We start from the raw sequence: 18656 nt of genomic DNA on the forward strand, positions 1-18656 counted from the left end.
AGACAGGCAGGACTACGAAATGTTTTCTTTTTCTCTGTCTTAGAGTCTATCACTTCAAATTTAATAATTTTGAGGGGGCTTGAAATTGTAATTTTTGATTCATGTAAATGGTAATGCACTGTGTACTGTGTATCATTTCACAGAAAATTATTTCACTTAATATTAAATTTAGAGATCTATCTATGTGGACACATACGGGACACAGTTATTTCCCTTTTAAATGTAGCAGAATTTTTCATTTGCATTTTATATTCCTTTAATCTTTGATAATATACATAATCATTTAATTATTTTTAATTTAGAATCACTGTTGACATCTTTATGAAGTTTTTGTGCATATTTTAAACATTTCTAAAGTTTCTAGACTTAAAAATGGAATGTTACATGGTACGTTACTGATTAAATAAGTCATGTTCTTACTTTTTTGTATTGTGTTTTTTATTTACTATAATTTTCTTCCCCCCTCCCCAGATTTTCTGCTTAGCTTCTTAAAATTTCATTGCGTGAATTATTTGAGTACAAATCATATTAACACGTTCCTATAAAGTCTTTATATTTAAAGTTTATTTTCTTATGGTAGAATAAATTTTTGAATGAAATCAACCCTGAAAATAGTATTTATGGCACAGCCTTCCAGCACTTCTATACATAGGGCTTCTGCATAGCTTGATTATACATCAACATTCCAGCATCTATTTAATTGTTGGTATGTATGTTTGTGTTCCTTTTCACATTTAATTCAAATCTAAATGCAATTCATTTTGGTGCAAAATGTAAAGTAAGAAAATTAAATACTTTTCTGTTACTATTTCTAACCTATTTTTATAACATAGTTTGCTTAATAATTCATCACTTCAGAATTTATATTTATTCCTTCTCAAATTAAATTTCAATATATACAAGTCTGCTTTTTCTTCAACCAGTATCATAAAATGTTTTGATCACTACAGAATTAGAATATATTTTAACAAATTTGAAAGCTGATTATCCTTCTACAATTTTCTCACTCTCTTTTTGTTCTGTACAATAATTTGCAAAAAAAAAAAAAAATGCTGTCACTTTGCCATAGTTAAAAATACTCAGATGGAATTTTTAGTTAATGTATTCCTTGATTCATTTACTATCAATTAATTAAACTATGTATCCATTTCTTAAACTATTCAGGGAGAACTAATTAATCTCCTCACTTGGATAAGGACAGATGATAAAATGTTCCCTGGTGATTTTGTACTGTGACTGTTTAGCTAAGCTAACATTTTGTCCCCCAGAATTCCCCTCTCTCTAAGTTTCCAGTTTAGACTTAATCACATAAGAAATATGCGTCAACTGTGGGAGCAAATGTGAAACAGCAGCTGTTATTTTCTGTGGTTCAATATTTATTCACAGGCAGTGATAAACTCAGTGATCCCAGAGGATTCTAATTTCTCCTCACTTTCCTCAGCTCCATGTCAAGCTCTCCATGGTTGCCAGCCCTTGTGACCAAAAATGATCATGAATCCCTGACCAGATATTTTATTGCAAATACGCAGAGTCAGTAGCCGTGAATAGGAAACCACTTTCTATAAATTACTACACCCATGTTCTTTATAATGTATCCCAGAGGCTGAATGTACCTAGCTTTCTGCAAACACCAAGTCAGTCGTACATGCCTAATCTGGTTGGTAAATTTGTTTTCAGATCTTTTCTTCTCTAGGTCCTTCCACAGTTCTAGCTAATTCCTGAAATAAATTCTTTATTCCTTAATACTAATAGTAATTTCTGCTTCCTTCGCTGAACTCTAACTGACATGAATACAGGTAACAAAAGTTGTTCCTTGGCAACAAATTCTTGAGAATGAGAATTTGGAGTTGGTTCCCTATCTGATTAGCCTTAAGGACATTAAGGCCCCTGCTATTATTGGTAAATGGGACGTGGTGGCACATGGAATGCAGTGACAAAACAGTTATGTGTATTATCACCTTTAGACCTCTGTAGCCAGGTGCTTAAAGAAAACAAGACTTTGAGTGTCCAAGTGTTTCTGCCAAAGATTTTAATATGGATAAAGCGATTATGGATTTGGCTTTTTGTGGTGAACAAACTAGAGGACCTGAAGAACGGAAATAATGAGCTCAGTGTGCTAAATTGCCAGTGGAAAGTCCAGATAAGGAAACAGAAAGAATTTTGGACCATGCTACAGAAATATTCATCTCCTACTAGGCCATTTATTAAGATATAAAATTCTAAAATTTGAATGGCGTTATGTGAGTAGACCCCAAAGAAGCAAATCCTGAGTTTTGCCAAAGCAACTTGTCTGAGATTGATAGTTTCCCCTTATCTGAAGAAAATGTAATAGCCTCTCATAAGGTAGCTGACTTAAAGTGGATTGCTGGTCTATCCCATGAATGACTCCTACTTCCCTCATTGCTTCTAGATTGATAATGTGTATTAGAAATGAAATGTGGGTCACCTGTGTAATTAAAATTTTCTAGTAACCACATTAAAAAAGCTAAAAAATAACAATGAAATTAAATAGAATATTTATTCTTACTTAATATATCCACAAATTATTTAAACAGAAAATCTATACGAAATATCAATCAATGAAATATTTTACACCCTTTAAATTTTCAAAGTAAATCTTCTTAATACAATCTTTTACGCTTAAAACACATCTTATTTTGTACACTAAATTTTCAATAGCTAAAATGAAATACAGCCTTATAAAACAAAGCAAAACATTGTATTGATCTGAAAAATATTTTATACTGCTTTAGATTTTAAACTTAAATTAATTAAAATAAATATTAAAATTCATTTCCTCAGTTGAGTTTGTCACATTTCACGTTTCAATAGCCGTATATGGCTACTGTCTACTTTAAGAGAGAGCACAATTCTAGACCTATTGATGGACACAAATGCCAGCAGGCTCCAGAGAGTAAAATATACTAACCAAAAAGTTGCAAGCATTTGCCACTTTATGCAGATAGAAACCTGGAGAACACATATAAGAGTACTGGATCTGGAATGAAGAAACCTCATGACATTGCATGAGGTTGAATTGTAATATGAGGACATTAAATAGAAATTCTGGACTCAATGTGTTTGACAGTGGCTCCAACAGTTTGTTTGGTTGGTTGACTGAAACGGGACTCAAAGACGGCCTTCAGTAAATGAAACTGAAATGCCACAATTTCATTGAAATAAATGTAAAGGAGAGTTTCTAATGGCTTCAGGGAGCATAGAATGTTAGAGTGGCTTTATCATGGAATACCTGCTCCACTAGCCCCTAACTCTACCCTCAGAAGAACTAGAAAATGTTCTCTTCATAATGACTATGATAAATATATTCATGAGGAGAACCTAGGAAACCAGGAAAAGATCTGTTTTGGCTATTCTTTGTATGTCAGAATGACATCAGGAACTTTTGCTGTCAAACCGTGTTTCCTGAATTCAATCTTGAGACAATTCTGTAAACTAGAGCCCTTGAAGTGGAGGCTGTGTCTTCTTAAGGAAGATCCTGCTCAACAGCCAAATACATACTGGTCTTCCTGAAGGGACATGTGATAATTTGCCATCCATACTGTGCATTGGGAAGGGGAATAGGTAGAGTCTTGGGAGATTACTGGACACTTGTCCTGAACCTACATTAATATCTGGAAAGGAAAAATGCCACTGTGGTTCACTAGTCAGTGTAGGAGCTTATGAAAGTCATGGAATCAATGAAGTTTTGAGTTGTGTCCATCACATGGTGGGCCCATATGGTCTCTTAACTTATCACAGAAAGCAATATCATATTCATGAACAAATTGCAGGGATTAGTTCTACCATTAAGAAATTAAAATGTTTATTCCTACAACATCTTCATTGAACTTGCCTCTTTTAGCTATGTGAAAGACAGATTGATCTTGGGTAGTGACTCTATCATCACAAACTTAATCAAGTGGTGTCCAATTGCTGTTGCTTTTCCATGTGTTCTTCAACGCTGGATAAAATTAACATATTTCCTAATATTTTGCATGTAGCTATTGATTTGACAAATGCTGTTTATTCCATCCTGTCAGTAAGGGCCATGAGAAGTTGTTTCTTTTCAGCTGGCAAGGATAGTAATACACTGTTCTGCTTCAAGGCTTTATCAACTTTCCATGCGTTAATTCTAATGTGGTCCTCAGGGATTTTGATCCCCTGTCATTCCTTAGAACATTATGCTGACGGGATCTGGTGAACAAGAAGGAATAATGTATCTAGACACCTGATTAAACACTTTCATGTTACCGGGTTTTAAATAAATCCCTTGATCATTCAGAAGCCTAACACATTGGTGAAATTTCTTGGAGATCCAATGATCTTAACATATTGAGATATCCTTTCCAATTCAGGAAAAGTTGCTGAATCGGGCCTCAATTCCTGGAAGTACTTAAATATAAAATTTATGATAAAGAATATATATGATAAACGAGAAAAATGACGAGTGGATAGATCTTTAGTCTTTACATTTCTGAGGTGTAGATTATGTGGCATCTTGGGGATGTTACTACAAGATAAAATGAGCAGTTACATTAAACAACCCATGAACTAGAGAACGTACCCTCAAATCGACTCTCCTCCTTCCATTTATCTCTCCCTTGTCCCTCACTCCTGCTTCCTGGGATTTTACTCCATGGGATTTTACTGAGTCAGGCTTTGTTTTACGGAGAATTTATACGAAGACAAACGGAACTATAGTGGCCCTAGAAAGCCAGTACTCAGAAAGAGGTTTTGCTTTTAGCAGCAAGGAGCCTATTGCTGGTGGTAAGTAGGATATTGATAAACACTGGCCTGCAATAGTATAATATTTGCTAAAGATTTCCCTGTGTTAATTGAGCGGCGGTGTGGGTTAAAAATGAGGCATTGGAATGTACAATAGTTGTTACTTGAAGTGAATGTAAGTAATAAAAATTATAATCATTGTGAAATGGTTTACTTTCTTTAAACTGCATTAGAAGGTATTATGAACAGCATGATTAAACAGGGAAATATTAACAGCCAATTCAAGGCAATTTGTGAGAACAAGTTAGCAGATTACAAAGATTCATCCCTTGAACCTCAGCACAGCACAAATGAGGAAGTATCATGTCTGCTTTGGGATAAAAGAGTTAAACACATTCGTCCCTTGATGGGCACTTAGGTTGCTTCCAAGTCTTGGCTATTGTGAATAACGCTGCAACGAACACAGGGGTGCATGTACCTTTGCAAATTGGTGTTTTCATGTTCTTTGGATAAATACCCAGCAGTGGAATAGCTGGATCATATGGTAGTTCTATCCTTGATTTTTTGAGGAATCTCCATACTGTTTTCCATAGAGGCTGGACCAGTTTGCACTCCCACCAGAAGTAGTAGATAATAACAACAATAAACAAACACATAGGGACAGAGATTGGATTGGTGATTACCAGAGGGGAAGGGGGGAGGGAGGAGGGTGAAAGGGATAATTCGGTACATGTGTGTGGTGATGGGTTGTAATTAGTATTTTGGTGGTGAACATGATGTAATCTATGCAGAAATAGAAGTACAATGATGTACAACTGAAATTTTTACAATGTTATAAACCAATGTTACTGCAATAAACAAAAAATTAAATAAATAAATAAATAAATAAATAAAAAAGAGTTAAACACAAAAGAATTTCACATCAAGTTACTGTTTACTGAAAGGATCCAAGAACGTATATGCTAATCTTGAGGGTGTCATGCAAGTTACATGAAATGGAAGACTGAATATGGGATAATTAACATTTGGTAACTCATTCTATGTAGTATCTGGCCAGTTATAGATAAAGTGTCATGGGATTACAGATTTGAATGTAAGACCTGAAACCACACAACTCCTAGAAAATGACATAGGCAGTCAGCTCTTTGATATCGCTCTTAGCAATATTTTTTTGAACTGGTATCCTCAGGCAATGGCATCAAAAGCAAAAATAAACAAATGGGGTTATATTAAACTAAAAATATTTTGCATAGTGAGGGAAACCATCAACAAAACAAAAAGGAAACCTATTTAATAGGAGAAGATATTTGCAAATCATACATCTAATAAGTTGCTAATATCCAAAATATATGAAAAACTAACACAACTTATCAAAAAAATAACAAACTGAACAAAAATGGGCAGACAATTTGAATAGACATTTTTCCAATGAAGACATACATATGGCCAACAGGCACATGAAAAGATGCTCAACATCACTAATGATCAGGGAAACGCAAAGCAAAACCACAATGAAATAACACCTCACACCTGTAAGAATGGTTATTATCAAAAAGACAATAAATAAAAGTGTTGACAAGGATGTGGAGAAAAGGGAATCCTTGTACATTGTTGGTGGGGATGTTAACTGGTGCAGCCACTATCAAAAACACTATGGAGATTCCTCAAAAAATTGAAAATAGAACTACAATATGATCTAGTAATTCCTTTTCTGGGTATCTATCTGAAGAAAACAAAAACACTACTTTGAAGAGATATATGTAACCCTATGATCTGTGCAGTGTTAGTTACAATAGCCATGATAGGAAAGCAACCTGAGTACCCTTCAATAGATGAATGGATAAAGAAATTGTGGTATATATACAACGGAATATTACTCAGCTGTAAAAAAAGAATACAATCTTGCCATTTGGGACAACATGGATGACCCTAGAGGGTATTATGCTAAGTGAAATAAGTCAGACAGAAAAAAAAAATGTCACATGATTTCACATATATATAGAATCTAAAAACCAAACAAATGAACAGACAAAACCTAACAGGAAGAGACTCATAGATATAGGAGACAAACTGGTGGTTACCAGAGTGGGATGGGGATGGAGAGTGGCATAAAAATGCAAAAGGGATTAAAACTTCTAGTTATAAAATAAATGTAATGGAAATGTAATGTACAGCATAGGGAATACAGTCAATAATACTGTAACAATTTTATACGAGGACAGATGGTAACTAGACTTATTGTGGTGATCATTCTGTAGTGTATATAAATATATGTTATATATGTGTAATTATATATATTTATATATTATTAAAATATATAATAATATAAGTTATATATGTAAATTACATATAAATATAAATTAAAATATATAAATATAAAATTATACATATTTATAATTATATAAATGTACTTAAACATGTATATTATGATATACATTTGAAACAAATAAGACATTGTATGTCAATTATGCTTCAATAAAAAAGTAAAAAATAACTAAATAAAGTGTACCGAGATTCAATCCTAATAATCTATTTTAATGGTTCCTGAAAAACTGTACATATCATGGCCTTAGAAATTAGATGGAGTTGCAGATTTTTCTTGGTTTGATATTTAGAGAAGAGTTAGATGTTTTAGGGAGGTGTTTATGCTAGAAAAAATTTACTATGTAGGAATTAGAACCACCATATGATTCTGTTCCTTTTGAGGGCCTATGGGATATTCTGTTTACTGAGGTATCTGTTAAGAAATGTTGAGGAGGGCACTTTCATCACTGAATAGCTATGTGGAATCTCACCTCTGAGATGGGAGTTGACAATGGAAGATGTTGCCATGAAACTAGGATTCGCAGCATCAAGGAGGATGATGCGATTCCTAAAGGACAGATGACAAAATGCTGCATTTTGTAATCAGTGGTAGGATCTACAGAATCAGAGGTAAGCTCAACGTAATTGCTAAAATATTGAGCAAGCCTGGAGTAGAAATCGTAATGTTTTGATCAATAAGAATCTGTGATAAAAGCTAGACGATGATGGTGTAACCATTAGTGGATAAATCCATAGGCAAGTATTGCAGTGCTCGACACGTGTAACAGTGATGTAGATAATGATTATGATAAATAATTATAATAATGATAATGATGATGATTTTGTAGGAATTTCAAGCAGAAAGATGATGTCAGATGAAAAATAAAAAACCTTTGTCACTCACCTAGTACATGAACACAGTATCTATTGGTCAAAGAAGAGTCTGCTTCTTTCTGCAGAATGACATTGGCATATCGCCATGAGCCTATTTAGTAAGTGTATTCCCAATTTTTCTCTAAAGTAGCCTACAGGCTGCTTTAGAATATATGCCAAAATAAATGTTCCCTGGGAAAAGAAAAACACTCAGACTTTCAAGAACTGTTAGGTAAAGCTTCTGAGATGAAAAATACTAAGTACTCAAAAAGCAGAATTCTATCGTGACTCTCCCGTTACAAAAAGGCCTAAAAAACCAGTTGAAAATTGGCGTTTTGGGTCAAGCATGCCTCAGAATAGGTCTAATGCTTTTTCGCAAGGAGTTTCATGGTTATTTTTCCAGTTCCGAAGTATAATTGCCTCTAATATTCACATTCAATTCACCAGTTGTCCTTCCTCACAAAAAATGATTTTTATTGTGGGTGTTTGTTACAGAGTCACCATAAAATTGAACAGATGGTAGCTGTAATTGCAGCTGCCTTGCCAGACTTGGTACCTCTACTGGAGCAGATAAATAGAGCCTCTAGATCTTGATGTTTAGTAACAAAATGAATAGAATGAATAAACTTAAAATTCATTATTTTCCTATTTTCAATTTATCTAAAACAAAGTTCAGTAAACTTATTATAAAGGGCAAAATAAAAATTATTTTAAGCTTTGCCAGTCATATGTTTTTTGTTGCAACTATTCAATTCTACCACTGTAATGTAAAAACAACCATATATTATATAAAACCAAACGACTGTGTCTGTGTTCCAATAAAACTTTACTCACAAAAACAGGTGGTGAGCTGATTTTGGCCTATAGGCTGTAGTTTGCCGATACTATCCTAAAAGATAAGTTATTGAAGAAAGGAAACATATTGTCAATATATTGTATTTTGATAACATAAAAAAATGTGTGACAAAAAAGCATGAAGAATGGGAGGAAAGAGTTAGGAGTATGATATAAGGTTCTTATGCTATGCATGAAGTGGTATTATTTGAAAATAGATTATGAGTAATGGAAGTTATGTATATATTGTAAATATTAAGAGAAAATATTTTAATAATGCTTCAATAATGAATATTCCATGAATTCATTAAAAAATGATGAATGAAACACAAAACATGGTGGAAAACAAGGAAAAAAGAAAAACAAAACAGAAGTAACAAGTAGGAACCTGCCAGAAACAACTTTCTAGCAATTGGTAGCTATTCACTCAAACATTTAAATAATCACATTAAAAATGAACAGTCGAAATACATGAACTAAAAGTCAGAGATTATCAGATTGGATAAAAACAAAATCTACCCCTATGCTCTCTATACTCGAAGATCGAGGTAGCATAAATATGAAAGAATAGACAAAGATATATCATACAACACTAACAAAGAAAAATTGAATAGTATATATTGATATCAGGCAAAATATATTTCAGAACAGAGACTATCTCAAGGGGCATTGAGTAACAATAGAGGTTCAAAACACATTTTTCAAAAATTGGTATATTTGAAAGAGATATGAAGAAATCTACAAATATAGTAAATTCAACACTTCATGCTCAGTAATTGATTGAGCAAGTGAGTTGGAAATCATAGGGAAAGTCAAAAATTAAATAACACCAATCAACCTCATCAAAATTATACTTATAGGCACTCTACTCAAACACAGAAGGATACACAATCTACATTTTTGTCATTAAACTTTTTAAATTTTAAGGAAATTTTAACATTACATGTAGTTGTAGGCAATGCAGAGAGATCCTGTGTATCCTTGATCCAGTTTTCTCCAAAGTGACATCTTGTAAAACAATACATAGTCATGATATTCACATTGAGACATTCAAGATACAGAAGATTTCCGTCAACACAAGGATCCCTCAAATTTTCTTTTATAGGCACAGCCACTTCCCTACCACTCCCACTGGACTCTCTTGGTCCTATATCCTGGTAACCACTAATCTATTAGCTATTTCAATAATTTTATCATTTAAACAATGTAATATAAATGGAATCATGTAGTATGAAATCTTTGGAGACTGGCTTTTTCACTCAGCATAGTTATCTGGAAATTCATCCAAGTTGTTGCCTACATCAACAGTTTGTTTTGATTGACGAGGTATAGTATTCCATGGTATGGATATACTGCCATTTGTTTAACCGTTCACTCATTGAAGGACATCTGAGTTGTTCTCATCATTTGGCAATTATGAATAGAGCTGCTATAGGCATTTTGCAATGGTTTTTATGTGAACGAAAGTTTTCATTTCTCTGGGATAAATACTCAGGAGTACAATTGTTGGGTTATATGGTAGCTACATTTTTGCTTTATAAGAACTTGTCTGTTTTCCAGAATGGCTGTCCCATTTAACATTTCCATCTACAATATAGGAGTGATCCAGTTTCTCTGTATCCTTGCCAGCATTTGTTTCACTATTTTTTTCTTAAATTTTAACCATTCTCATAGGTGTGTACTAATAATTTATTGTGGTTTTACTTTCCATTTCCCTAACGTCTAAATGCAGATTTACCAGATAACCCAGCAATTCCTAAGTCTAGACACAAAAGAAATGAGTACATATGTTCACACAAAAAGTTGTACATGAATGTCCATAGCAGTGTGGTTCATTATAGCCAAACAGTGGAAAAAACCCAAATGTTCATCGACTGATGAATGGATAAATAAAATGTGGTATAGCTGTAAGATGGAATATTATTGGGCAATAAAAAAGAATGAAATTTTATTATCTGCTACAAGCTGGTTGCAATTAAAAAACAATATGCTGAATAAAATAAAGCAGTGAGAGAAGATCATATTTTGTATGATTCATTTTAACTAAAATGTCAAGAAGAGGAAAATCCATGGAGACAGAAAATAGATTAGCGGTTGCCTAGGGCTGGGAATGATAGGGCAAGACAAGGGGTGATTACGGACAGATAGGAGATTTCTTTTTGGAGTGAGGAAGATATTCTAAAGTTTATTGAAGTGCACTAGCAAGTGCGTGAAAGTACTAAAATTCATTGAATTGTGAATTTTAAATGAGTGAGTTGTATGGTATGTGAATTTTATATCGATAAAGTTGTATTAAAAATCACATGGTCATATTTGTATGATCTATTTCTGGGTTTTATAGTTTGTTCATTTTACCAATGATTCTAAACCTCTGACAATACCAAACAGGCTTGATTATTATAACCATATAATAAGTCTTGGACTTAGAAGATTCATTGTTCAGCTTTATTCTTTTTTTTAAAAAAAAAACCTATTTTAGCTATTCTAGCTACTTTGCCTTTCCATATAAATTTTAGGATAATATTATCTATAGTGACAAAAATCTTGCACCTATTTTGACAAGAATTGTGTTAAATCTGTATACCAATTTAGGGAAATTTTATATCACTACTCTGTTGTGTCTTCCAATCCAAGGATATAGTCTCTCCATTTACTTACAACTAACTTTTTAAAAGAATTCTCTTGTAGTTTTCATACTGTACATGTTTTACTAGCTTTAGGCTTAAGTAAATCTATTTTGTTTTGCGTGAATGTAAATGGTTTTGATTTTTTTTTTTTATTTTTAGGTATGGAGTTCACATGTTCATTAACAGTATATAGAAATACAATTAATTTTTTAATGTTAATCTTGTATCCTAGGGCCTTGCTGAACTCACTGAATAGTTTTAGAAAGTTTCTGTTTGTTTGTTGGTTTTTGTAGATTCCTAGGTATTTTCTACAAAGACAATCATGTCACTTGTAAATAGGAATAGTATTGTTCTTTTTGTTCAGTATATTTTTTATTTTTTTTTCTTAACTTATTGTGCTGGCTAAAATTTCCAACACTATGATGAATAATATTGGTGAGAATACGTATCCTTGCCTTGTTTCCAGTCTTAATGGGAAAACCTTCGGTCTTTCACTGTGACATATAATGTTAACTATACTTTTTGTTTTTATTTTTTGTTTCTGTAGATGCTCTCGTGAAACAGAGGAAGTTCCCATTTAAAGCAATTTTTATGAGGGTTTTTAACATGAATGAATGCTAAGTTTTGTAAAATGCTTTTTGCCTACATTGATTGATTGGTATTTATTTTTTCTTATTTAATCTGCTAATTTATAGGTTGAATTAATTTATTTTCAAATATTGAACCAGCCTTTAAGTCTTATAATATACCCCACTTGATACTAGTGTATAACTGTTTTTATATATTGCTGAATTGTATTTGCTAATACATTTTTAAGGATTTTTTTTGTCTATGTACATGGTTATTGGTTTGTAGTTTTTATTTTTTGTACTTCCTTCGTCTAGTTTTAGTATCAAAGTAATATTAACTTCATAGAATGAATTGAGAAGTTTTCCCTCCTCCTTTTTGGAAGATATTATATAGAAATAGTGTTAATTATTCTTTAAAAGTTGAATAGCATTCTCCAATGAATCTAACTAGCCTGGATATTTCTTTGTTGGGAATTTAAAGTTTTTCCCTTAATAATTATAGTGCTATTCAAGTGATCCATTTCATATTAATGAGTTGTGGCAGTTTGAGGATTTTAAGGAATTGGTCCATTTAATCTACACTGTCATTTTTATTTTTGTAGAAGGGTTGATGTCTGCAATATCTATAGTGATATAACCTGTTTCATTCCTGATATAGAGAAATTGTAAATTCTCTCTCTCTTATTGTCAGTTGTGCTAAAGGTTTGTTAATTTTATTGAGATTTAAAAAAAAATCTTCTCTTGGTTTCATTTAGTTTCTGCTTTCTACTCATCTCCCATGTTCATAAGCTCTTACTCTCTGTTCTTTCCTCACTCTCCAGTTGTCTTTTCTTTCCCTATTATGTCTGGTTTTCTATATTAAAAAAAGAATTATCAGAAGATAGGGATAAGGTCCTATGGATATTGCTCAGGGTAAGTGTAAAGAACATATTGCGTGGGGCCGGCTTGGTAGCATAGCGGTCAAGTTTGCACCCTCCACTTTGGTGGTCTGGGGTTCACAGGTTCGGATCCCTGGTGCAGACCAATGCACCTCTTATCAAGACATGCTGTGGCGGTGTCCAGTATAAAGCGGAGGAAGATGGGCACGGATATTAGCCCAGGGACAATCTTCCTCAGCAAAAACAGGATTGGCATCAGATGTTAGCTCAGGGCTAATCTTCCTCACAAGAAAAAAAGAAAAAGAAAAAGAATGTATTACTTCGTCCTGACCTAGGAGGGGCCATGGCTTTTAATTGTTATGTGGCCATTTGTGCACCACTCTATTACACCACCATCTTGACAACTTGAGAGATGTCAGGAATTGGACTGGGCATTATATTGAGTGCAGTCATGCTCACGTTGCCCATGATCTGCTTAATCCACCATCTTCCCTTTTGTGATGCCCACATTATCGCCCACAGCTACTAGGAGTACATGGGCATTACCAAGCTGGCTTATGCCAACATTTGAATCAATGCCATCTATGGGTTTTATGTTGTTTCCTTCATTGTCCTCATCCCAATACTGGTCGGATTCTCCTATGTCTACATCCTCCATGCTGAATTCCACCTCTAATCCCAAGATGACCATCACAAGACGCTGAACACATGGCCCCCATGCTGCAGTCATGATTGTTTTCTATACACCCTCTGTCTTCTCCTTCATTTGTAACAAATGTACTACACTAATGTCAGTTGTTAATAATATGGGAAACAGTGAAGGGTCCATGGGAAGTCTATACCATCTTTCAATTTTTCTTTAAAAGTAAAATTAATAACTACTCAGTCATAAAAAATGATGAAATCCAGACATTTGTGACAACATGGATGGACATTGAGGGCATTATGCAAAGTCAAATAAGTCAGAGGGAGAAGGTCAAATACCATATGATTTCCTTCATTAAGTAGTAGATAATAACAACAATAAACAAACACATAGACACAGAGATTGGATTGGTGGTTACCAGAGGGGAAGGGGGGAGGGAGGAGGGTGAAAGGGATAATTCGGCATATGTGTGTGCTGATGGGTTGTAATTAGTATTTGGGAGGTGAACATGATGTAATCTATGCAGAAATAGAGGTATAATGATGTACACCTGACATTTATACAATGTTATAAACCAATGTTACTGCAATAAACAAAAAATTTAAAAAAAAAAGTAAAAGTAAAAAAAATAAAGTTTATATAAAAAATAAAAAGCAAAAAACTCACAAGATTTGGAAATGTCAGTTTCTTTTGATGATAAACACATATTTTGGTCAATACTGTCTTAGAATAACAAAAATAGCTGTATAATCTATTAGAAATTAAAATCAAATTTGAAATGATCAGTGAGTTCTCAAGACTGTCAAAAAATTACAGGGCCAAGGTAAAAGAAAAAAACTGAACCTAAAAAGATGACTTGGCATTTGTGATCACTTTAAAAAACATAATATCTGTTGGCTTTTGTCTAAAATAACTAAGAAGATGAATCAAATTTTCTTTAAGTTGCTTTGCCAGTTGGACCGTATTTTACTGGAGTTTGGCATTTAGGGCATATTAACATGGGCTGCATCAATGCAAAGCAGTGGTTTCCACTTTATGAAATTTTCGTGTGTCATAAAGTAAAAAAAAACAAAAACAAAAGGTATGACAACGATAAACACCAAAGTCAAGATAGTAGTAGTTAGATTTGATGAGGAAACAAGAAATAAGAGTACATAGCATGCTTCGATTTTAATCCATGTTGTATTATTTATGCTAAACATTGAGTGCACAGCCTTTTATCTATATAATTTCCTGTGTTTAAAATATTTTTATCATGAGAATTATTAAATACAAGCATTTCAGAGAAGTCTGAAGTTATTCATGATAAGTATGATGGATATTGAAGATTACGAAGGCTCTAATAAGAAGTAGAAGAATGAACTGTATGCTAAATGGAGGAGGCAGCAGAGAATTACCTGGTGGGGGCTTAAACTGCATTTGGGAGCTCAAGTTTATTTTGATTCTGTGAAGAAACATGGGGGAACTTATTTGAAATGAAATGAATGGGCATCATTTACAAAGCTAGTGGAGTTTTCTATTTATTATTATTATTATTATTATTTTATTTATTTATTTTTTTTTCAGGAAGATCAGTCCTGAGCTAACATCCGTGCTATCCTCCTCTTTTTGCTGAGGAAGACCGGCTCTGAGCTAACATCTATTGCCAATCCTCCTCCTTTTGTTCCCCACAGCCCCAGTAGATAGTTGTGTGTCATAGTTGCACATCCTTCTAGTTGCTGTATGTGGGACACGGCCTCAGCATGGTCGGAGAAGCTGTGCGTTGGTGTGTGCCCGGGATCCGAACCCAGGCCGCCAGTAGCAGAGCACACACTTAACCGCTAAGCCACGGGGCCGGCCCTCTATTTATTATTAACATTTATTAAATACTTATTGTGTGAAAGACATATTATCAGGCAAGCTACGTGTTATCCCTCATTTAAACTTTATATAAACTACACGAGGTAGATACTATTTTACTCCCACTTTTCCATATAAGAATATTAGATCTTAATGCGGTTAAGTGGCTTGCTGAACATCTCACAGCTAGTAAGTAGATGAGCTTGCATGAGGCCACAGGCTATTAGAATCTACTGTGCTGGGGCTCAGTCACATTAGTATACTGTCTTTGAGGGGGTTAAGAGTTCTCATTGTTTGTAATGGTGTATCTTCCAGGCAAGGAGTACAGTTAATTCACATAAGCTCAGGTACACATCTCCGATTCTGAATAGTTGGCCTTCTTATCCCTAAAGGAGGAGAGACCTCCCCGGTGGATTTTTCTACTTAGAATAGGACCTGGCTCAAAATAGGGACCTTTGAGCCCTTCTGTCCTTCACAAGTATGACTCCATGGAGTTTCATTTGGAGGCTCTCCTCTGGGTAGCATCATATGAAGGATAAAAACTCCATTCCCTATTTGGGTATACACGGAAATATAGACGCTATTGTGCACAGTCTGGTGAGTCTACCATATCTTTCCCTAGCCTACGGACAGGATGACGGGCACAGGGAAAGAAAGCAGAAAAGATAGAAATGCCATAAAGCTGAGGAGAGCAGAGGGGCTGACACTGGGTTTATGATATTAAGGAAGTTCTATATTTATAAATCATAGCAAAAATATCACTGATAACTCCTATTTGCATTTTTATATTTTCAATCATTATAAGGTCAGATGTCTCAGCCTAAGAAAATTTGCTCATTATTTCCTATCAGGATGAGGTAAGAAAATAAAATAGACCCTAAATGTGTCCTCTCATAGCCCAAGGCTAGTGTATTACATGTAAATGATATACAAAAGGAACCGTATGAATAGCCTAGTGCATTTCTGAGAACTGCTTTGGGCAGTGCAGATCGAGGATCAACCCTATACTCAGAAAGAGTCCTAAAAAAAAAGTGCATTATGAAAGAAAGATGTAGAGTAGTAAAAAGAATCCAGTATTCTGTAACTAAATTCCAATTATAAAACTTTTACTAGGATAGAGGATTTCAATTATTCTGGCAAAAAGGCTGTTGATGAGATTTTTGATAATGGGATAAACAGGTAAGGTATCTGTTTTTTTCCAATATCTTAAAACATCCTAGTAACAGACTGATATCTTCCAATATGGGTCAGCACACATCTGCAGTGGACAAATTCACATGATATCACAAGCAAGATGTCTGTGTCCAATGACACCAAGGTCCACCCCTCCTCCTTCCTGCTGCTGGGAATCCCAGGACTAGAAAACATCCACATCTGGATTGGCTTTCCCTTTTGTGTTGTGTATCTGATTGCACTCCTAGGAAACTTCACCATCTTGTTTGTCATCCAGACTGAGCACAGCCTCCACCAGCCCATGTTCTACTTCTTGGCTATGCTGGCTACCATTGACCTGGAACTGTCCACAGTCACTGGCGCTAAGATGCTGGGCATATTCTGGTTCAGCTTCAGGGAGATAATTTTTGGTGGCTGCCTCACTCAGATGTTTTTCATTCACATCTTTACTGGCATGGAGTCGGTAGTCCTTCCTGCCATGGCTTATGACCATTACATAGCTATCTGTAATCCTCTCCATTATCACACAATCCTTACTAACAAGGTAGTAGCTCTCTTTGGTTTTGGGGTGGTGGGGAGATCTTTCCTCTGTGTATTCCCCTGTGTCTTCCTCATCTTGCGATTGCCCTTCTATGGACACCGAATCATCCCCCACACATATTGTGAGCACATGGGTCTTGCTCGTCTGGCCTGTGCAAGTATCAAAGTCAACATCATATCTGGTCTGGGGGCCATAGCTATCCTCTGTTTTGACATCATGGCCATTGCCCTGTCCTATGTCCAAATTCTCCATGCTGTTTTCCATCTCCCCTCTCCTGAAGCCAGGCTCAAGTCTCTCAGCACCTGTGGTTCTCATGTCTGTGTAATTTTGACCTTTTACACCCCAGCTCTCTTCTCATTTATGACACACCGCTTTGGCCAAAATGTTCCCCACTACATCCATATCCTTCTAGCCAATCTGTATGTAGTGATTCCCCCAGTGTTCAACCCTGTCATTTCTGGAGTTAGGACTAAGCAGATCTATGAAAGGGTGCTCAGAATATTCATTTAGAAATAGTAGATGAATACCTCCAGGTTTTGTCCAAAGGATTAAATGTTAACATGCAGGCATCTGAGGAATGAGGAGAGGGCTTGAAAAGGATAAATGAGGTAAGGCCATGACCACTTAATGGGAAGAGTGTGTTTTTTTCATGTATTTCACCAATCTTGGAGTAAAAATAGCAGCTTTGAATTCTAAATATTAAGGTGGATGAGTAACAATTCTATATAATTATTTTGAAGCTGAATATAAGATATGTTCACGATTCCCTCAGATCTAAGTTGTCAAGTTACAGAAGACAACTTTCCACTTCCACTATGGGCACCAGATAGTCCCTCTCCCTTCCCCTTCTCTTTCTCTTTCTCCCTCTGGCTCACTCTCTCCTTCTCCTTCTCCTTCTCTTTTTCCTCCCCTTCCTCTTCCTCCTCCTCCTCCTGCTTCTTCTGCTACTCAACTTCTTGCTTTTTCTCTCTCTTTCACTCTCCTCCAAATTTCTCTTTGTCAGCCTGCTACAATGTGTCTTACTATAGCTTTCTCTCTCTCCACTGCCCCCCTCTGACCCTAGTTCAGTACTCCATTTCATTCAGTCTCAAAGTATAAACAGGCTTTTCTTATTGGTTTTACTGAGTAGGTGATTGACTGAATTAATTGAGGAATTAGCAGTAAGAAGTATAATGAAAGACAGGAGGATAGGGGACTAAGCAGAAGTAAAATGCATTCTAATAGATATTAGAAACTCAGTATGTTTAAAACTAAATACATAATCATCTCATTAAAAATATTCCCCATGTGGATTATAGAACCATTGTTCATCTAGAAGCCAATGATGGATAAACTTTGGTCATATCAAATGTCTCTATCTTCCTTTTAAGAACAATTTCTTAATTGACTGCTGTTATTTGTACACTTTGGCTGTAAAAGTAATTTGTCTTACAAAAACTGGTTGTGTATTTCTTAAGAAAATAAAGAGGGGCCGGCCTGGTGGTGTAGTGGTTAAGTTTGCGTGTTCCACTTCAGCAGCCCGGGGTTCCCAGGTTCAGATCCTGGGCATGGACCTACTCACCACTCATCAAGCCGTGTTGAGGCGTCATCCCACATAGAAGAACTAGAAGGACCTACAACTGGGATGTACAACTATGTAGTTGGTCT

The 18656-nt window shown here is 34.9% G+C and overlaps 1 protein-coding gene across 1 annotated transcript; it reads left to right on the forward strand.

The window, feature by feature from the left end:
• The first annotated feature begins 16589 nt into the window (after positions 1–16589).
• Positions 16590–17519, forward strand: LOC131407991 (olfactory receptor 52E2-like). Its single transcript, XM_058544572.1, has one exon. The coding sequence runs from the start codon at positions 16590–16592 to the stop codon at positions 17517–17519; it is 930 nt and encodes a 309-aa protein (XP_058400555.1).
• The last annotated feature ends 1137 nt before the right edge of the window (positions 17520–18656 follow it).

This window comes from Diceros bicornis, chromosome 7, assembly GCF_020826845.1.
Source record: "Diceros bicornis minor isolate mBicDic1 chromosome 7, mDicBic1.mat.cur, whole genome shotgun sequence".
Taxonomy (NCBI): domain Eukaryota; kingdom Metazoa; phylum Chordata; class Mammalia; order Perissodactyla; family Rhinocerotidae; genus Diceros; species Diceros bicornis.

What these genes read in the sequence shown, in the direction of transcription:
- LOC131407991 (XM_058544572.1), top strand. Translation starts at nt 16,590, where the DNA reads ATGTCTGTGTCCAATGACACCAAGGTCCACCCCTCCTCCTTCCTGCTG.